This window comes from Pseudophryne corroboree, chromosome 4 (genome assembly GCF_028390025.1).
Source record: "Pseudophryne corroboree isolate aPseCor3 chromosome 4, aPseCor3.hap2, whole genome shotgun sequence".
Taxonomy (NCBI): Eukaryota; Metazoa; Chordata; class Amphibia; order Anura; family Myobatrachidae; genus Pseudophryne; species Pseudophryne corroboree.
This window is the reverse complement of record NC_086447.1, coordinates 55,751,931-55,774,042: the sequence shown is the minus strand read 5'-3', so window position 1 is coordinate 55,774,042 and position 22,112 is coordinate 55,751,931. Positions and strand designations below refer to the sequence as shown.

At 51.2% G+C, this 22,112-nt stretch overlaps 1 protein-coding gene across 4 annotated transcripts in view; it reads right to left on the bottom strand.

Annotated features, from left to right (window-relative positions):
- EFR3B (EFR3 homolog B) overlaps nt 1-22,112 on the bottom strand; it is a 305,942-nt gene that overhangs the window by 179,901 nt on the left and 103,929 nt on the right. For 3 of the 4 annotated variants that reach the window (XM_063915063.1, XM_063915062.1, XM_063915065.1), the window contains exon 3: nt 10,616-10,743. In XM_063915063.1, coding sequence (XP_063771133.1) covers nt 10,616-10,743 — 128 coding nt within the window. Of the gene's footprint in view, nt 1-10,615; nt 10,744-14,157; nt 14,323-22,112 lie in introns of those variants that run through there. The other variant, XM_063915064.1, reaches the window with a different exon arrangement.

Here is a 22,112-nt window from a genome sequence, read left to right as displayed (position 1 = left end):
CGTGCTTCCAGCACCTCCGTGCCACAGCACCTCCGTGCCACAGTACCTCCGTGCCTCAGTACCTCCGTGCCTCAGTACCTCCGTGCTTCCAGCACCTCAGCACCTCCGTGACTCAGCATCTCCGTGACTCAGCATCTCCGTGCCTCAGCACCTCAGTGCCTCAGCATCTCCGTGCCTCAGTACCTCCGTGCTTCCAGCACCTCCGTGCTTCCAGCACCTCCGTGCCACAGCATCTCCGTGCCTCAGTACCTCCGTGCCACAGCATCTCCGTGCTTCCAGCACCTCCGTGCCTCAGCACCCCTACGCACCCCAGTGTCTCTACGCACCTCAGTGCCTCCACGCACCTCAGTGCCTCCACGCACCTCAGTGCCTCCACGCACCTCAGTGTCTCCAAGCACCTCAGTGTCTCCAAGCACCTCAGTGTCTCCAAGCACCTCAGTGTCTCCAAGCACCTCAGTGTCTCCAAGCACCTCAGTGTCCCCAAGCACCTCAGTGTCCCCAAGCACCTCAGTGTCTCCAAGCACCCCGTGCCCTTTAGCACAATTATACCTGGTATTCTTCACTGATTCATCAGTGCCTTTCCAGTTCTGTCTTTCAGGAGACCTTCAGCATGCCTCCTGTCTGCCGACCTAATCCTGCATGAGGAGAACCTAGATTCGGCCATCTCTGCTGCGGTTCCTCTTCCCAGTCTCCGGAGGAAACCCAGAGTCCACGGCATTTCCAAACCAGGTCAGTGGTAGTATTCACATAATCCTCCAGTCGCCCGCACAGACTTCACTACACCGGGTTCACAAAAACCTCAGTCATGACACATAAGTTTCTATTAGAGCTGCTAGCCGGTCAGATTTACCAAACTGTGGGATACAAAGGGGGTCATTCCGAGTTGATCGCTAGCTGAATTTGTTCGCAGCGCAGCGATCAGGCTAAAAATCGCCAGTTCTATGCATGCGTATGCGGCGCAATGCGCACGCGCGACGTACGGGCACAACGAACGATGTAGTTTTGCACAAGGTCTAGCGATGCATTTCAGTCGCACTGCTTGCCGCAGAGTGATTGACAGGAAGGGGGCGTTTCTGGGTGGCAACTGACCGTTTTCAAGGAGTGTGCGGAAAAACGCAGGCGTGGCTGGGCGGGTTTGTGACGTCAAATCCGGAACTGAATAGTCTGAAGTGATCGCAAGCGCTGAGTAGGTTTTGAGCTACTCAAACTACACAAAAATTATTTGCAGGCGCTCTGCGATACAACCGTTCGCACTTCTACTAAGCTAAAATACACTCCCAGTGGGCGGCGGCATAGCGTTTGCACGGCTGCTAAAACTAGCTAGCGAGCGATCAACTCGGAATGACCCCCAGTGTTATTTCACGTTCGTTTTCTTCCGGCCCCCACTAATATATGCGCCGTGTCCAAACCCGTAAGCAATATTATAGCAGCTGCAACAGTATCACTTTGATTCTAGACGCCATTTATTCGGAAGCCCTGTTCCGTGCTCCAAGATTGATATATCCATTACCGCACTGTGTGTTGGGGCGTAAATTATCACATTGCACCATGCGAGTATGCCGGGCAGATTTCGTAATAAACACCGAAAGCAGCCCATCCCTGCGGTGTGCTAGTGGAACTACTGTGCATGCATGATCCCGCTGTCCACACATGTGCGTTGGCCACTGCCAAGGATGGTGTCGGGGGAACCCTCTCCTTGCCAATAATGCAATGTGTAGCTCATAGGCTTTAGTGGTGTAACGCCATCTTCATATGGCTAAGTACTCTCCCTTATAATGTCGCTGCAGTAATTACTCTTACTAATACTCTCACTAAGTACTCTCCCTTATAATGTCGCTGCAGTAATTACTCTTACTAATACTCTCACTAAGTACTCTCCCTTATAATGTCGCTGCAGTAATTACACTTACTAATACTCTCACTAAGTACTCTCCCTTATAATGTCGGTGCAGTAATTACTCTTACTAATACTCTCACTAAGGGGGTCATTCCGAGTTGTTCGCTCGCAAGCTGCTTTTAGCAGCTTTGCACACGCTAAACCGCCGCCTACTGGTAATGAATCTTAGCTTATCAAAATTGCGAACGAAAGATTAGCAGAATTGCGAATAGACACTTCTTAGCAGTTTCTGAGTAGCTCCAGACTTACTCGGCATCTGCGATCAGTTCAGTCAGTTTCGTTCCTGGTTTGACGTCACAAACACACCCAGCGTTCGCCCAGACACTCCTCCGTTTCTCCAGCCACTCCCGCGTTTTTCCCAGAAACGGTAGCGTTTTTTCGCACACACCCATAAAACGGCCAATTTCCGCCCAGAAACACCCACTTCCTGTCAATCACATTCCGATCACCAGAACGAAGAAAAAAACCTCGTAATGCCGTGAGTAAAATACCTAACTGCATAGCAAATTTACTTGGCGCAGTCGCACTGCGGACATTGCGCATGCGCATTAGCGACTAATCGCTCCGTTGCAAGAAAAAAATAACGAGCGAACAACTCGGAATGACCCCCTAAGTACTCTCCCTTATAATGTCGCTGCAGTAATTACTCTTACTAATACTCTCACTAAGTACTCTCACTAATACTCTCACTAATTACTCTCACTAATACTAAGGGGATAATTCAGACCTGATTGCTGCTGTGTGCTTTCGCGACCAGGTCTGAACTGCACATGCGTATGCACCACAATGCACCAGCACGTCGGATGACTGCACCGGGCATTGGTGCATAGCGATGGGATGGTGCTAAAGAAACTATCACATGGGCAAGCGCAAGGTGATTGACAGGAAGAGGCTGTTTGCGGGTGGTAACGGACCGTTTTAAAGGAGTGTCCGGGAAAACGCAGGAGGGACTTAGGCGTTTGGAGGGAGGGTATGTGACGTCAGCTCCGGCCCCGATCACCAGCAATCCATCACAGCGTGTGAGTATGTCCTGGGCGGTGTGGAGACTGCACCTGCACTGAACATTTCCCCTCCCCCTGTAGGCGGCGACTATCTGATCGCAGGGATGCAAAAAGCACCCTGGCGATCAGGTCTGAATTACCCCCTAAGTACTCTCCCTAATAATCTGACTGATTACTCTCACCTTGCCGACATTCATAATAACGACATCACAATGTTGACACTAGCATGTCAATATGGTTCAACATGCCGACATTCTCAGAATGTCGATATCTGAAATGTCACTATGTAAAATGTTGACATTTTGAGGATGTCAGTGGTGCTAGGGGAAGGGTTAAGGATAGGCTCTCGGGGGAAGGGTTAAGGATAGGCTCTCGGGGAAGGGTTAAGGATAGGCTCTAGGGGAAGGGTTAAGGATAGGCTCTAGGGGAAGGGTTAAGGATAGGCTCTAGGGGAAGGGTTAAGGATAGGCTCTAGGGGAAGGGTTAAGCATAGGCTCTCGGGGAAAGGTTAAGGATAGGCTCTCGGGGAAGGGTTAAGGATAGGCTCTCGGGGAAGGGTTAAGGATAGGCTCTAGGGGAAGGGTTAAGGATAGGCTCTAGGGGAAGGGTTAAGGATAGGCTCTAGGGGAAGGGTAAAGCATAGGCTCTAGGGGAAGAGTTAAGGATAGGCTCTCGGGGAAGGGTTAAGGATAGGCTCTAGGGGAAGGGTTAAGGATAGGCTCTAGGGGAAGGGTTAAGCATAGGCTCTAGGGGAAGGGTTAAGGATAGGCTCTCGGGGAAGGGTTAGTCTGCAAGGGATGGGGTTAGGGTTAGGCTCTAGCGGGAGGGTCAGTCTACAGGGGATGGGGTTAGGGTTAGGCTCTAAGGGGAGGGTTAGTCTGCGGGGGAGGGGGGTAAGGATAGGCTCTAGGGCAGGGGTATCAAACTCGCGGACCACATGCAGCTCCTACCGCATCCTTTTGCGGCCCCTGACCAGCGGTCCTTATGCGGCCCATTGGCAGGGAATTGGGCTAGAACGCTCCGGCCCCGCTCCGGTATGTAGCCCACCTTGTCCAGGCTCCGTAGGATGACCAGGGGCCCAACAACAATATGCAACTGCAGCCGGTGCCCTCACGTGCAGAACAATGTAGCAGCTTGGAGGTGCGGCACTCAGCGCGGAATGATAGACAACAAGCGGTCCGGTAAGTATTTCACCGATTCAGTACCCCAGCACTGTCGTCAGGTTTAAGGCACACATAAAAAAGAACATACCTTTATAGAAAACATCACCATTGTGATGGTGTGCATTAGACCTGACGACAGTGCTGGGGCACCGAAACGTTGTAATACTTACCTCCAAGCTGCTAAATAAATATATATATATATATATATATATATATATATATATTGGTAACAACAGCCCGGCACTCCCTTGTGCTGAAGAGTTGAACAATGCCCCGGTGCCCTCAGAATGTATGCACATCAAATGGAAAAAGAAGGACTGCGGCACTCAGGGACGTTTTGAAAAAATAGCTGTATTAAGTTCAATACATCATGGCATCGACGTTTCGGGGATTTTAACCCCTTCCTCAAGATGCGGTAGAGACAAAAGATATATATATAATATCTACACAGGTTGAGTATCCCATATCCAAATGTTCCGAAATACAGAATTTTTTGAGTGAGAGTGAGATAGTGAAACCTTTGTTTTCTGATAGCTCAATGTACTCAAACTTTGTTTAATACACAAAGTTTGTTTAATACACAAAGTTATTAAAAATATTGGCTAAAATGACCTTCAGGCTGTGTGTATATGGTGTATATGAAACATAAATATATTCTGTGCTTAGACTTGGGTTCCATCACCATGATATCTCATTATGGTATGCAATTATTCCAAAATACGGAAACATCCGACATCCAAAATACTTTTGGTCCCAAGCATTTTGGATAAGGGATACTCAACCTGTATATATATATATATATATATATATAAAATAGAAAATGCTTGACGCGGCGGCACTCACGACTTGAAACGAAGACAGACAACCGGTCTGCTGTGCATCAATGTTTCAATGTCTTTACAACATTTTCGTCAGGATATAACAAATACAAAAGCGCTACTCACCAAAATACCTCTGTCTTGTGGTCCAAGAAGGTGAGTAGCGCTTTTGTATTTGTTATATCCTGACGAAAATTTTGTAAAAACATTGAAACGTTGATGCACAGCAGACCGGTTGTCTGTCTTCGTTTCAAGCCGTGAGCGCCGCCGCACCAAGCATTTTCATTATTGGACACAGCGAAGCTGTAACCACTGGAGGGCACCGGCGTTTCAACAGTATTACATGATTACACCTCCGGGTCACAGGAGTGCCGTGGACAGTGTTTGCTATATATATATATATATATATAAACTCTAACTCTTTCTTGCAGGCCACCAGAAGATTTGGATCTTGATAATTTGGCCCAGTTGGGATTTTGAGTATGACATGCCTGCTCTAGGGGAAGGGTTAAGAGGGGTACACACGGAGAGATCAGTGCTTAAATTCTAAGCAATTGGACTAGAATGCTTAGAACTTAAGCACGGATCTCTCCGTGTGTATCCCCTACAGTGATAGCGATGCGCAGCCACGCGCGTCACTAGCGCCGGTGCTAGATTGGCTTGCATGCAGGGACAATCTAGTAGGGTTGCTCATTTCACCGCTGGGTGAAATGATCGACCCCCTCCGTCTGCCCCCTTCGCTCAGCACACATTGTTCTGTGCTGAGCGGGTGGAGAGATGTGTGCTGAGCGGTCACTGACAGATCGCACACTTCTCTCCCCGTGTGTACAGGGCTTTAGTCTGCTAAAGAAGGGGTTAGGCTCTAGGTGGAGGGTTAGTTTGCAGGGAATGGGGTTAGAGTTAGGCTCAGGGGAGGGTTAGACTGCGGGGGATGGGGTTAGAGTTAGGCTCTAGGGGAGGGTTAGTCTGTGGTGATGGGGTTAGGCTCAGTAGGAGAGTTAGTCTGCGGGAGAAGGGGTTAGGCTTAGGAGGAGAGTTAGTCTGCGGGAGAAGGGTTAGTCTGCGGGAGAAGGGGTTAGAGTTAGGCTCTAGAGGAGGGTTAGTCTGCGGGGGATGGGGTTAGAGTTAGGCTCTAGGGGAGGGTTAGTCTGCGGGGGATGGGGTTAGAGTTAGGCTCTAGGGGAGGGTTAGTCAGCGGGAGATGGGGTTAGGCTCAGTAGGAGAGTTAGTCTGCTGGGGATGGGGTTAGAATTAGGCTCTAGGGGAGGGTTAGTCTGCGGGGGATGGGGTTAGGCTCAGGAGGAGAGTTAGTCTGCGGGGAATGGGGTTAGGCTCAGGAGAAGAGTTAGTCTGCGGGGAATGGGGTTAGGCTCAGGAGGAGAGTTAGTCTGCGGGGGATGGGGTTAGGCTCAGGAGGAGAGTTAGTCTGCAAGGGATGGGGTTAGAGTTAGGCTCTAGGGGAGGGTTAGTCTGCGGTGATGGGGTTAGGCTCAGGAGGAGAGTTAGTCTGCGGGGGATGGGGTTAGGCTCAGGAGGAGAGTTAGTCTGCGGGGGATGGGGTTAGGTTCTATGGTGAGGGCTAGGGATATTGACCTACCACACCCCTCACTAAGTACTCTCCCTAATAATTGCTCGGCAGCTGAGGTTACCCGCAGACAGCGGACTCACTGTGACCGTCCCCTAGTGTAGCCTCAATACAGATGTGGGTTACGTACATATTACAAGACAGTGTATACAGCAAACAGTTAATCCTCACACACACACCATCCGGCCCACCTGTCATAGCGGCACCACGGCCTCATCTGCCCTCTGTATCATGTGTATCATACAGGTCATTCGGTGGGTGCTTCATACCCCTAATATTTGTGCTGCTGCCGCCACTGATTGCAATTGCTAAATTGCCTCATAAAAGCTACTTTCCCTCCTATAAACAGCACAGTCAGAGTGACACAAATTATTTTCTTATTATATATTGCCATTGTGATCCTAAATAGTCTCTCTCAGTAATGCCTCCTTCACGTAACTGTCACAGCCGGAGTGGGTAGCAATCCTTTCTATACACGCCGGTCCCTCAGTAACTCCTGGGGGGGAGAGCTGCATTATGTCAGCCGCACTCTGTGCTGGGAATATAAGCAGCGCTGTGAACGCATTGTTTACCAATCACCTATTGTTCTATTCTTCTAATGCATTTCCTAATAATAACACAATTGGAACACTGTCATTCGTTTCCGCCAAAGCTGCCATTTAAAGTTACGTCTGCATTTACATGAACCTTGAATGTGTAGTGTTTTTATGCTACACTGTTATATAGAGAGCAGTCAGGGCTAAATCTTATACCAAAGGTATTTGTCCCTAGATTTGCAGAAATATATTGGCGCTGTAACTGGTATCTTCGTTTCGGAGTAACGTGGCAAACCGTCCACCTGCCATTTAGAATGCATTACCATTGTGCTCTGGAAAATGTGACAAGTTGGTGAGCTGTGCCTGTGCACTTGCTGGGTGACCTGGAACATGTGACCTGCCGGGTGGTCTGGAAACTGTGACAGTTATTTGCAGCCACCCATTAAGCAGGGATTTTTCCAAATTCGACTTCCTAAGGGGAGGAAAAGGTGTAAAATGTTCCGCCCAGGAAGCCTTTGCGACTTTGATGTGATATACAGGAAGTTGGGCTGCGATTCAACATTTAGGATGCTGGGTTTTTCATTTCCGGCTGTATGGGTGTTACTGGGTGGCAATGGGATGGTAACGGGGGCAGTCACACACAGAATAAGTTTGCAATGGGCGTCCGGTGGGCGTGCAGACAGAGCTGTGGCCTATGCTGAGCTGTGCGTATGCAGAGATACCCTGGCTTTCTACGAATCTCCTGCACCAAGGATGTCGCTGGTGTAAATACTGGGGATACAGAACATATGGTCTATCCGGTGACTGTGTTCCATCACACAGATTGTTGCTAAGTACGTTTTCTTCTCTGCTAATCACTAATCAGTCTGTCCGCCTTCTCTTATTAAAATCCCTTCTCATTGCTAAGACACAACATCCAATAGACTTGTACTGACCGTTAGTTACAGGCGATTATAACCATTATTACTATGATGCTGACATATGGAGCGGTGGGGAGGGGCACTCCTGTAACCACCCAGCGATTACACCCTGAAGAAGCTGCACCAGCCAATCCCTGAAACGTGTCCCCACAGCAGCGATATAATGCCCAAATAAAAGCCCCCATCTGACGTCACCCGTAATCTCCATCTCTCTGGGATTTGCTGCTGCTCCATAGCTGTAACCTGATAGGACAGGAAATCCTGGCCTGCGCAAGTGACCAATTCACACCGGGCGAACCTGCACACAGCTCCGATTCCCTGGCAGGATCGTTAAAAAAAACTCAGCCATTGACAAAATTCGGAGACAATTCACAGATGACAATGTTTCTTTTGGGGCGTTCTCCACTTGATCTCTCTCCAAGATTTGATATATCTCCCCCTTTGTAAGTCTGATCGCCAAGAAGCACAGTGAATGTATCCCCTGTGATGTAGTGACAACTTTCCACCATCCAGCGCTATACTAATAATAAACGTCGCAGTCTGTTCTGGGCATCTGGGAACACGCAATAGATTGGATTTATTTATGTAGCTCATTTGAGGCCATTTTCAGTCTGATTTATATGGATGGGCTGAGTAACCGGTGCAGATTCCTGAGCTGTCTCCTCCTCTCACCCAATGCTCAGCCACAAGGCATGGCGCTAGAATGAACCCAGACATTTTATAGGCTACCTATTCTCCGGCTACTAGGAGCCTAGACGGGCTCCGAGAGCAGCTGGGCCTCTGAGCCATAGTGAGCTGCTGCCAGAGAACTGGTACGATGGGGAGGGGGTATAAGAAAATGAGTAGCAGAGAACTCACACAGGAGCTGTGTACAGTATCTTGCATTGTTCGGGGTTTAAGAGCTGGCAAAACCTTTAAAATACATTTTAAAGGACTGATTCATTTTTTCAGTGCATGGAAAATCCAGCAAAAAGGGGCAGATGTATTAAGCCTGGAGAAGTGATACAGCAGTGATAAGTGCAAGGTGATAACGCACCAGCCAATCAGCTCCTAACTGTCAATTAACATATTGGAGCTGATTGGCTGGTGCATTATCACCTTGCACTTATCACTGCTTTATCACTTCTCCAGGCTTAATACATCTGCCCCAAAGTCACTAAAAACAGAGAGAACAGCCGAGGTTCTTCAGACAACTGGATGATGGGGCAGATGTATTAAGCCTGGAGACGGCATAAGGAAGTGATAAACCAGTGATAAGAAATCAGCTCCTAACTGTTAATTCACATATTGGAGCTGATTGGCTGGTGCCTTTATCACCTTGCACTTATCACTGGTTTATCACTTCCTTATGCCTTCTTCAGGTTAATACATCTGCCCTTATATTCTTAATGCAGGTTCCCGTGATACCCTGTGGTAACATATTCCTGGGACTACCACTGCACGGGTTGCAAAGAGATATCCGTTTGGATCCATCTGGCCCTGTAGCCCCTCCGTCGGTGAATTCAGTTATTAATGCTTGGTCAAGCCTGGCGGTGGAAACTTTCGGCGGTAAGTAATTAGCGGAGAAAGCGTCGGTGACAGGGCTCGCGGCTTTTCGGAGCAGCTTTCTCCGCACCGGAGCAATACTGAATTGCTGCGATAGGTACATTATAATATTACACATCCGTAATTTCTTCGGCACTTAGGGGGTCATTCCGAGTTGATAGCTCGCTGCCGATTTTCGCAGCGCAGTGATCAGGTGAAAAAACTGCATTTCTGCACATGCGTATGCCCCGCAATGCGCACGCGCGACGTATGGGTACAAAGCCCTTTGCGGCTGTGCTCAGGTTCTAGCGAAGTTTTCCATCGCATTGGCAGCCGCAAGAAGATTGACAGGAAGGGGGCGTTTCTGGGTGTCCACTGACCGTTTTCAGGGAGTGTTTGCAAAAACGCAGGCGTGGCTGTGACAACAAATCCGGACAGGAATAGGCTGAAGTGATCGCAAGTGCTGAGTAGGTTCAGAGCTACTCAGGAACTGCACAAACTATTTTTGCAGAGCTCGGCTGCACATGCGTTCACACTTCTGCTAAGCTAAAATACAGTCCGCAGTGGGCCGCAGCATAGCGTTTGCATAGCTGCTAAAAACTGCTAGCGAGAGATCAACTCGGAATGACCCCATTAGTTTCTCGTTCTGCAAATAGATTATCGGGTGCATTAGAAATGTGATACCACTTAAGCTCAGACAATGTCGAAACCGCCATCCTGTCATAGAAGAATTACACCCGTCCTGGTTCTCTCTTGTTACACAAGCATCTAAAGACTAGTATTTTCATTTTCTGCAGAATGTTCCCCCCCCATGAAACGTGCAGCTGTAGTGGTGACTTTGGAGGGGACAAGGTAAGTAGCAGACAGCGGAGTATTTGTGTGCCAATAACCTGCTAGTCAGGCTGCAGAGGTAATAACTGCTGCGAGACGGAGGCACCGCTTCCAGCGCTCACTGCAACTCATAGTATAATTGATGGTGGGAGCTGAAAGCTTTTACCTGTAATTATACATCATTACGCACGCTGCTTACTCAGTTAACATTTTCTCTGCGCTGACATTTTGTCAAAGGATCTGACTTTAAAGGCTGCATTTAAATACCCCCCCCCCCCTCGCCGGTGTCAGCGCATGCATGTTATGTAATGATGACAAGTGATGTCTCTCCTGTCCTCACCCATAGCGGTGTCTGGCCACGTCCCTGCTGAGACGCTCGGAGAGGTAGGAACCGATGCGATCCAATTTCTCTGGGGCAGAAAGGGCATAAAAGGTCAACTTTTCCATGTTTGATTTGACGAGGCCATCCTGCAAAAGCCACAGAGGCAGAACAAGAGACGCTGATATAATAACATATAAACGTTACACAGTAATACAATAAGAAATATTTAATAATACTAGCATTAATGACCTGTCATTAGCTGGGTCGCTAGCTAGTGTGGCCTCCTTCCAACTGTGTCCTGCCAGCTTATCCCTCAACGTTCTCTTCAGCCTCATGCCCCCCCCTGCGTGTCTCCAGCCTCATGCCCCCATGTGTGTGCCCAGCAGCATGACCCTCCTGTGCTTCTCCACCCACCTTGTCTCCAGCCCCCCGTGTCTCCAGCCTCATGCCCCGTGTGTAGGTCCAGCCCCAGGCCCCTCCTGTGCTTCTCCACTCACTGTGTCTCCAACCTCACGCCCCCCCCCCCCCCTGCGTGCCTCCAGCCTCATGACCTTGTGTGTGTCCAGCCCCATGCTCAACCTTTGCTTCTCCAGCACACTCTGCATGTCCAGCCTCACGCCCCCATGTTCCTCTAGCAACCCCCCCCCCCCCCCCCCCATGACCCTATGTGTATGTAGAGCCAACTGTCCCTCACGTGCTTCTCCGGCCCCTGTGTCTCCAGCCACATGTCCCCCTGTGTTTCTCCAGCCTCATGCTCCTCCAGCAACGCCCCTCCCCCCCCCCCCCCCCCCCGTTTTTCCATTCTCCTGCCCCCCTATGTTCCTTCAGCACACCCCCGGTGTGTGTCCAGCTCTGTGCCCCTGCACTGACTCCATCTTCATGCCCCCCACTGTGTCTCGCCAGTCTCTCCAGTCTCATTCTCCAGTGTCTCTCCAGCCTCATGATCCCCCCTTCATGTGTTTCTTTCATCTCTGTCCCTCTGTCTTTAGGCTCCAGGCACTGGCAGCTCTGACTAGGGAAGAAGTGAGGCTATGGCAGCTGCGAGGAGAGGGAGTGGGCGGCCAGTGAGAGCTGCGAGGGGAGGGAGTGGGCAGCCAGTGAGAGCTGCGAGGGGAGGGAGTGGGCGGCCAGTGAGAGCTGCGAGGGGAGGGAGTGGGCGGCCAGTGAGAGCTGCGAGGAGAGGGAGTGGGCGGCCAGTGAGAGCTGCGAGGGGAGGTAGTGGGCGGCCAGTGAGAGCTGCGAGGAGAGGGAGTGGGCGGCCAGTGAGAGCTGCGAGGGGAGGGAGTGGGCGGCCAGTGAGAGCTGCGAGGAGAGGGAGTGGGCGGCCAGTGAGAGCTGCGAGGGGAGGGAGTGGGCGGCCAGTGAGAGCTGCGAGGGGAGGGAGTGGGCGGCCAGTGAGAGCTGCGAGGGGAGGGAGTGGGCGGCCAGTGAGAGCTGCGAGGGGAGGGAGTGGGCGGCCAGTGAGAGCTGCGAGGAGAGGGAGTGGGCAGCCAGTGAGAGCTGCGAGGGGAGGGAGTGGGCAGCCAGTGAGAGCTGCGAGGGGAGGGAGTGGGCGGCCAGTGAGAGCTGCGAGGAGAGGGAGTGGGCAGCCAGTGAGAGCTGCGAGGGGAGGGAGTGGGCAGCCAGTGAGAGCTGCGAGGGGAGGGAGTGGGCGGCCAGTGAGAGCTGCGAGGAGAGGGAGTGGGCGGCCAGTGAGAGCTGCGAGGGGAGGGAGTGGGTGGCCAGTGAGAGCTGCGAGGGGAGGGAGTGGGCGGCCAGTGAGAGCTGCGAGGGGAGGGAGTGGGCGGCCAGTGAGGGCTGCGAGGAGAGGGAGTGGGCGGCCAGTGAGAGCTGCGAGGGGAGGGAGTGGGCGGCCAGTGAGGGCTGCGAGGGGAGGGAGTGGGCGGCCAGTGAGAGCTGCGAGGGGAGGGAGTGGGCGGCCAGTGAGAGCAGCGAGGGGAGGGAGTGGGCGGCCAGTGAGAGCTGCGAGGAGAGGGAGTGGGTGGCCAGTGAGAGCTGCGAGGGGAGGGAGTGGGCGGCCAGTGAGAGCTGCGAGGAGAGGGAGTGGGCGGCCAGTGAGAGCTGCGAGGAGAGGGAGTGGGCGGCCAGTGAGAGCTGCGAGGGGAGGGAGTGGGCGGCCAGTGAGAGCTGCGAGGGGAGGGAGTGGGCGGCCAGTGAGAGCTGCGAGGGGAGGGAGTGGGCAGCCAGTGAGAGCTGCGAGGAGAGGGAGTGGGCGGCCAGTGAGAGCTGCGAGGGGAGGGAGTGGGCGGCCAGTGAGAGCTGCGAGGGGAGGGAGTGGGCGGCCAGTGAGAGCTGCGAGGGGAGGGAGTGGGCAGGCCAGTGAGAGCTGCGAGGGGAGGGAGTGGGCGGCCAGTGAGAGCTGCGAGGGGAGGGAGTGGGCGGCCAGTGAGAGCTGCGAGGAGAGGGAGTGGGCGGCCAGTGAGAGCTGCGAGGGGAGGGAGTGGGCGGCCAGTGAGAGCTGCGAGGGGAGGGAGTGGGCGGCCAGTGAGAGCAGCGAGGGGAGGGAGTGGGCGGCCAGTGAGAGCTGCGAGGGGAGGGAGTGGGCGGCCAGTGAGAGCTGCGAGGGGAGGGAGTGGGCGGCCAGTGAGAGCTGCGAGGGGAGGGAGTGGGCGGCCAGTGAGAGCTGCGAGGGGAGGGAGTGGGCGGCCAGTGAGAGCTGCGAGGGGAGGGAGTGGGCGGCCAGTGAGAGCTGCGAGGGGAGGGAGTGGGCGGCCAGTGAGAGCTGCGAGGGGAGGGAGTGGGCGGCCAGTGAGAGCTGCGAGGGGAGGGAGTGGGCGGCCAGTGAGAGCTGCGAGGAGAGGGAGTGGGCGGCCAGTGAGAGCTGCGAGGGGAGGGAGTGGGCGGCCAGTGAGAGCTGCGAGGGGAGGGAGTGGGCAGGCCAGTGAGAGCTGCGAGGGGAGGGAGTGGGCGGCCAGTGAGAGCTGCGAGGGGAGGGAGTGGGCGGCCAGTGAGAGCTGCGAGGGGAGGGAGTGGGCGGCCAGTGAGAGCTGCGAGGGGAGGGAGTGGGCGGCCAGTGAGAGCTGCGAGGGGAGGGAGTGGGCGGCCAGTGAGAGCTGCGAGGGGAGGGAGTGGGCGGCCAGTGAGAGCTGCGAGGGGAGGGAGTGGGCGGCCAGTGAGAGCTGCGAGGGGAGGGAGTGGGCGGCCAGTGAGAGCTGCGAGGGGAGGGAGTGGGCGGCCAGTGAGAGCTGCGAGGGGAGGGAGTGGGCGGCCAGTGAGAGCTGTGAGGAGAGGGAGTGGGCGGCCAGTGAGAGCTGCGAGGGGAGGGAGTGGGCGGCCAGTGAGAGCTGCGAGGGGAAGGAGTGGGCGGCCAGTGAGAGCTGCGAGGGGAGGGAGTGGGCGGCCAGTGAGAGCTGCGAGGGGAGGGAGTGGGCGGCCAGTGAGAGCTGCGAGGGGAGGGAGTGGGCGGGGCCTCCCTACAGCTCTCTACTGAGTTTGTGCTAGAAGGATAATAGTATTATTATATAACAGACAATAACAAATATACTATGCACAACAGCAAATATATAACAAAAGACAAATACATAATACAGTAACAAATACATAATAATACTTTCTCTTACGTCCTAGAGGATGCTGGGGACTCCGTAAGGACCATGGGGGTATAGACGGACTCCGCAGGAGATAGGGCACCTAAAAAGAACTTTGACTATGGGTGTGCACTGGCTCCTCCTTCTATGCCCCTCCTCCAGACCTCAGTTAGATCTTGTGCCCAGAGGAGAATGGGTGCACTGCAGAGAGCTCTCCAGAGTTTTCTGTTGAAGAAGAATTTTGTTAGGTTTTTTATTTTCAGGGAGTCCTGTTGGCAACAGGCTCCCTGCATCGTGGGACAGAGGAGAGAGAAGCAGAGCTGGCTTGTCAAGTTGGGCACTGCTTCTAAGGCTACTGGACACCATTAGCTCCAGAGGGAGTCGGAACACAGGTCTCACCTGGGGTTCGTCCCGGAGCCGCGCCGCCGTCGTCCTCCTCACAGATGCCGAAGATAGAAGCCGGATAGAGAAGGCAGAAGACATCTTAGGCGGCAGAAGACATCAGATCTTCATGAGGTAAGGCGCGCAGCGGTAAGCTGCGCGCCATTGCTCCCAGTCACACACACACAGAGCAGCACTGAAGGGTGCAGAGCGCAGGGGGGGGCGCCCTGGGCAGCAATAAACCTCACATTTTGGCCAAATACAGTTTGATTAGGCTGCGGAGGCAGTAAATCTATGATCCCCCGCCATTTTATTGAAAAATCACTGGGACCGAAGCCCGCCGTCTGGTGGGCGGGGCTTGATCCTCAGCACTAACCAGCGCCATTTTCTCCACAGAAGCTGCATGAAGGAAAACGCTGGCTCCCTGGTCTCTCCCCTGCTGAACTTCACAGGCTTGAAAAAGAGGAGGGGGGCACATTAGCAACGCAGTGAGTGGGAATTGGCATATTATATATAAAAAAGCGCTACCTGGACATATATTTTTCCAGTGTTTTTAAGCGCTGGTGTGTGCTGGCATACTCTCTCTCTGTCTCTCCTTAGGACCTGGTTGGGGTTTTGTCGCCTTATAGGTTAATCCCTGTGTGTGTGGGGTGTCGGTACGTGTGTGTCGACATGTCTGAGGCGGAAGGCTTCTCCAAGGAGGAGGTGGAGCAAATGAGTGGTCTGTCCCCGTCGGTTGTGCCGACTCCAGATTGGATGGACATGTGGCATATGTTGAATGCAAGTGTGGCATCTTTACATAAAAGGCTTGATAAGGCTGATTTAGGGGGACATAAGGGGGTCAATCCTCGGATTGGACCGACTCACAGGGCCCGTCGGGGTCTCAAAAGCGTCCCTTTACACAAGACACTACTACCGACACGGATACTGATTCCAGTGTCGACTATGATGAAGTAAAATTGCCACCTAGGGTGACTAAAACCATTCAGTGTATGATTGTGGCAATAAGGGATGTGTTGCATATTGTGGATGAACCCTCGGTCCCCGACACAAGGGTACACATGTTTAAGGAAAAGAAACAGATTATTAACTTTCCCACATCTCATGAATTAAATGAATTCTTTGGAAAAGCTTGGGAGACTCCGGATAAGAGACCGCAGATCCCCAAAAGAATTTATATGGCATACCCCTTCCCTAAGCAGGACAGGGAAATTTGGGAATCACCCCCCACTGTGGACAAGGCCCTGACGCGCTTGTCCAAGAAAGTGGCGCTACCGTCTCCTGACACAGCAGCCCTTAAGGACCCTGCAGATCGCAGGCAAGAAACTACCTTAAAGTGTATTTATTCTCATACGGGGGCTGTGCTACGACCGACAATTGCGTCGGCATGGGTGTGTAGCGCAATTGCAGCTTGGACAGATGAGCTGACAGATCAATTTGATAATATGGATAAGGATACTATATTCTTAACTCTAGCCCATAATAAAGACGCAGTCTTATTTATGAGGGATGCTCAAAGGGACATTGGATTGCTAGCTTCTAGGGCCAATGCCATGTCTATCTCAGCAAGAAGATCCATATGGACTCGCCAATGGACGGGTGATGCGGATTCCAAAAAACATATGGAAGTACTACCCTATAAGGGTGATGTATTGTTTGGGGATGGGCTGACGGACCTGGTTTCCACAGCTACAGCAGGTAAATCTAATTTTTTACTATATATTCCCAAACAGCAAAAGAAAGTAACACCCTATCAGATGCAGTCCTTTCGGTCGCACAAGTCCAAAAGAGGTCGCGGATCCTCTTTCCTCGCCAGAGGTAAGGGCAGAGGCAAGAAAGCACCTGCTTCGGCAGGTGCCCAGGAACAAAAGTCCTCCCCGGCTGCTCCAAAACCCACAGCATGACGCTGGGGCTCCCCTGAGGGAGTCCGCACCGGTGGGGGCACGTCTTCGACTTTTCAGTCAGGCCTGGGTCAGTTCGGACCTGAATCCCTGGGTGTTGGAAATAGTTTCCCAGGGTTACAAATTGGAATTCGAGGAGGTGCCCCCGCGCCGATTTTTCAAATCGGCCCTACCAGCTTCCACATCGGAAAGGGATATAGTGTTAGCTGCAATTCAAATGCTGTGTATACAGCAAGCGATAATCAAGGTTCCCCTGCACCAGCAGGGAAGAGGTTACTACTCAACCCTATTTGTGGTCCCGAAACCGGACGGTTCGGTCAGACCTATTTTGAATCTGAAATCCCTAAACCTGTACATAAAAAGATTCAAATCCAAAATGGAATCTCTCAGAGCGATAATAGCCAACATGGAGGAGGGGGAGTTTTTGGTGTCTCTGGACATAAAGGATGCGTACCTTCATGTCCCCATATATGCTCCCCATCAGGAATACCTGAGATTCGCTGTACAGGATTGTCATTACCAATTTCAGACGTTGCCGTTTGGACTCTCCACGGCCCCGAGGATTTTCACCAAGATAATGGCGGAAATGATGGTGGTCCTGCGCAAGCATGGAGTCACAATTATCCCATACTTGGACGATCTCCTGATAAAAGCGAGATCAAGGGAGAAATTGCTGAGCAGTGTGGCGCTATCTCTGAGAGTGCTCCGGCAACACGGTTGGATTTTAAATCTACCAAAGTTACAGTTGATTCCGACAACTCGACTACCGTTCCTAGGTATGATACTGGATACGGAACAAATGAAGGTCTTCCTCCCAATAGAGAAAGCCCAAGACATCCAGAACAGGGTCAGAGACCTGCTAAAACCGAAGAGGGTGTCAGTTCACCAATGCACTCGAGTTCTGGGGAAAATGGTGGCGGCTTACGAGGCCATTCCCTTCGGAAGGTTCCATGCAAGGACTTTTCAATGGGACCTTCTGGACAAGTGGTCCGGGTCCCATCTGCACTTACATCGGAAAATAACTCTGTCCCCAGGGACCAGAGTGTCCCTCCTGTGGTGGTTGCAAAGTGCTCACCTCCTAGAGGGTCGCAGGTTCGGAATTCAGGATTGGATCCTGGCTACCACGGACGCGAGCCTCCGAGGATGGGGAGCGGTCACACAGGGAAAAAATGTTCAGGGTCTTTGGTCAGACCAGGAGTCCTGTCTACACATCAATGTGTTGGAACTCAGGGACATTTACAACGGCCTTCGACAAGCGGAGAGTTTTCTTCGAAACCTACCGGTTCTGATTCAATCAGACAATGTCACAGCAGTGGCTCATGTGAACCGCCAAGGCGGGACAAGAAGCAGAGTCGCAATGGCGGAAGCCACAAGGATCCTTCGCTGGGCGGAAAATCATGTAAGCGCTCTGTCTGCTGTCTTCATTCCGGGAGTGGACAACTGGGAAGCAGACTTCCTCAGCAGACACGATCTCCATCCAGGAGAGTGGGGACTTCATCAAGAAGTCTTTGCAGACGTAACACGTCTTTGGGGAACTCCTCAAATAGACATGATGGCGTCACGCCTCAACAAAAAACTTCGGAGGTATTGCGCCAGGTCTCGGGACCCTCAGGCAGTAGCAGTAGACGCTCTGGTAACACCGTGGGTGTTCAAATCGGTCTACGTGTTTCCTCCTCTTCGTCTCATCACAAAGGTGTTGAGGATCATAAGACGAAGAAGAGTACGAACGATACTCGTTGTCCCAGACTGGCCTCGAAGGGCTACAAGAGATGCTCACAGGAGATCCCTGGCCTCTTCCTCTGAGGGAAGACCTGTTGCAGCAGGGGCGCTGTGTATTTCAAGACTTACCGTGGTTACGTTTGACGGCATGGCGGTTGAACGCCGAATCCTAGCGAAAAAGGGGATTCCGGAAAAGGTCATCCCTACTTTAATGAAGGCTAGGAAGGAGGTGACGATAAAACATTATCACCGTATCTGGCGAAAGTATGTGTCTTGGTGTGAGACCAAGAATGCACCTACAGAAGATTTTCATCTGGGTCGTTTTCTCCACTTCCTACAGACAGGAGTGGATATGGGCCTGAAATTAGGCTCTGTTAAGGTACAGATTTCGGCCCTCTCGATTTTCTTTCAAAAGGAATTGGCTTCTCTTCCAGAAGTCCAGACGTTTGTAAAGGGAGTGCTGCACATCCAGCCACCTTTTGTGCCTCCAGTGGCACCATGGGACCTGAACGTGGTGTTGCAGTTCCTAAAATCACACTGGTTTGAACCACTTAACAAGGTTGAGTTGAAATTTCTTACCTGGAAGGTGGTCATGTTGTTGGCCTTAGCATCGGCAAGGCGAGTGTCAGAATAGGCGGCTTTGTCACACAAGAGCCCCTACTTGATTTTTCATGTGGATCGAGCTGAATTGAGGACACGTCCGCAATTTTTGCCTAAAGTGGTTTCTTCGTTCCATATGAATCAACTATTGTGGTGCCTGTGGCTACAAGTGACCTGGAGGATTCCAGATCCCTGGACGTAGTCAGGGCCTTAAAAATTTATGTAGCCAGGACGGCTAGAATTAGGAAAACAGAGGCTCTGTTTGTTCTGTATGCGGCCAATAAGATTGGCGCTCCTGCTTCGAAGCAGACTATTGCTCGCTGGATCTGTAATACGATTCAGCAGGCTCACTCTACGGCTGGATTGCCGGTACCAAATTCGGTTAAGGCCCGTTCCACTAGGAAGGTGGGCTCTTCTTGGGCGGCTGCCCGGGGCGTCTCGGCTTTACAACTTTGCCGAGCGGCGACTTGGTCGGGGTCAAACACTTTTGCTAAATTCTACAAGTTTGATACCCTGGCTGATGAGGACCTAGCGTTTGCTCAGTCGGTGCTGCAGAGTCATACGCACTCTCCCGCCCGATTGGATGCTTTGGTATAAACCCCATGGTCCTTACGGAGTCCCCAGCATCCTCTAGGATGTAAGAGAAAATAAGATTTTAAACCTACCGGTAAATCTATTTCTCCTAGTCCGTAGAGCAGAGGTTCTCAAACTCGGTCCTCGGGGGCCCACACAGTGTATGTTTTGCAGGTCTCCTCACAGATTCGCAAGTGAAATAATTAGCTCCACCTGTGGACCTTTTAAAATGTGTCAGTGAGTAATTAATACACCTGTGCACCTGCTGGGTTACCTGCAAAACATGCACTGTGTGGGCTCCCGAGGACCGAGTTTGAGAACCTCTGCCGTAGAGGATGCTGGGCGCCCGTCCCAGTGCGGAAACTCTGCAAGACTTGTATATAGTTGTTGCTTACATAAGGGTTATGTTACAGTTGACATCGGTCTTGGGCCGTTACTGTTGTTTGTTCATACTGTTAACTGGTTATGTATGTTCCAGGTTACATGGTATGATTGGTGTGGGCTTGTATGAATCTTGCCCTTGGATTGCTAAATCCTGCCTTGTATTGTCCATCTCCTCTGGGCACAGTTCTCTAACTGAGGTCTGGAGAAGGGGCATAGAGGGAGGAGCCAGTGCACACCCATAGTCAAAGTTCTTTTTAGGTGCCCTATCTCCTGCGGAGCCCGTCTATACCCCCATGGTCCTTACGGAGTCCCCAGCATCCTCTACGGACTAGGAGAAATAGATTTACCGATAGGTTTAAAATCTTATTATAACAACTATAACGAAAAACGCTTCTACGTGGGCTAATAAAGCATTTAGTTGTTTTAATTAATATCTCTGTTAATTATATTTCCTAGCAGTAGATTACTCTGAATATTTATGTGTCTGCAATTAGGACATAAAAGGGCTTATTAAATAATACAACACAAGTAGAATCATGAGATGTAACTGAAACCCACCAATCAGCTGTAGGACTTCCTTTCTCTAACTACACTACAGTACTTAAAGCTGACATATTATTGTCTTTTTCTGGTAAATTACCATTTTTCCATGCTGTGTAACAACCTATGTCCACTGAGCGAGAATTAGGTCATTTTGCAGATTGCAACTAAATTCATTCTCGATGTCTGAATTAAGGAGAACTCAAAAATATAAATGCCCTACAAATAGACCCAGATATAGAGCAACACTGCAATAGTCACTAATCAGTGTCTTCACTTTTACAGTACAGGAGCAATTGGGATATTCAACACAGTTTTTAAAACAGTAAATTTTCCTTTGTACTCCCCTCATCCTGCATTTGGCCAAGAGTTTCTGTACTGATCATGCTTGCAGAATTACTGCTGCTTAGTTATGACGTAGCTCAGACGTTCTAAACTTTAATCCTCAAGTACACCCAGCAGGTCATGTTTACTGGATTTTTTTAAATCATGCACATGTGAGTTGATCTATTTTGCTAGGTCAGTAGTTATCTCACCAGTTCACATAGACAGAAATCCCGAAAACATGACCGGTTGGGGGTGCTTGAGGACTGGAGATGAGAACCACTGTCCTAGATGACTAAAGTGCTAGCCCGGCAGTAAAGGAGACACAGAGGGAAGATGGTGAATTTGCTGTAATGTTCCGGTCTCATTTTCCTGCATTGTATCACGTTTCCTCCCCCTTTGGAGGAATAAATTCCCCCGTGGCCACAGGACATCTGTCTCTTGTGCTGGCTCAGCACCTTTGTGCGTTACTGCTGCGGTGTCTGATCTCCTCAATGTCACCGGTTAGTTAAACCTGCGATAACAAATCTCTCTACGTCTCTTCTCACCATGAGTAATGGGGCACGGAGCGTCGCTGTGCCAGGCAGCGCCGTCCTATCATCATTTCAAAAATATTTATGTTATTTTTGTTTTTTTGCTGGACATTCTTTTCAATCTTTTTTATTGAATCCACAAACGGCAGGGGTGTGGCATGGAGGGACGACAGTAACTAGGTCAACAGTGTCTAGGTCGACCACTATTGGTCGACAGTAACTAGGTCGACAGGAATGCTAGGTCGACAGGGTCTCTAGGTCGACATGTTCTAGGTCACAGGTTCTCAAACTCAATCCTCAGGACCCCACACAGTTCATGTTTTCCAGGTCACCTGTGAATATTTAAAATGTGACAGTTGGTGATATACTGTGCACCTGCTGGGTGACCTGGAAAACATGAACTGTGTGGGGTCCTGAGGACTGAGTTTGAGAACCACTGGTCTAGGTCGACAGGTCAAAAGGTCGACATGAGTTTTTAATGTTTTTTGGTGTTGTTTTCTCCGTACAGTGACCAGAAACCCCAATTAGTGCACCGTGTCCCCTGGCATGGCTCGCCCTTCGGGCAAGGTGCCTCGCTCTGCTACCGCTGCGCTCTGCACAGGTTCCTATTCCCAATCGTAGTCCGTGTGGATCGTTAAGTATGGAAAAGTTCAATAAAAGAAAAAAATGTGAAAAAACCTTTTGACCTGTCGACCTAGAACATGTTGACCTAGAGACCCTGTCGACCTAGTTACTGTCAACCACTAGTGGTCGATCTAGACACTGTCAACCTAGTTACTGTCGACCTAGAGACTGGATACCAACGGCAGTGGGTGGAATTCAGGAGGGCAAAGGGGCAGCAGTGCAGAAAGCTACAAGAAAGACCGAGGCCAGACCCTTAATGCCTCTTTTAACAAGCTAGCAAAAGCAAAAAGGGCATTGGCCAAAGGCCCGTCAGTACATAAGGATTCCTAGAAGCTTAGTTCCCAATGGGTAAACTGAAAAAGTCTGTGCCATCCTTAGTCTTTAATTAAGTCACAAGACCCTTCTTTCA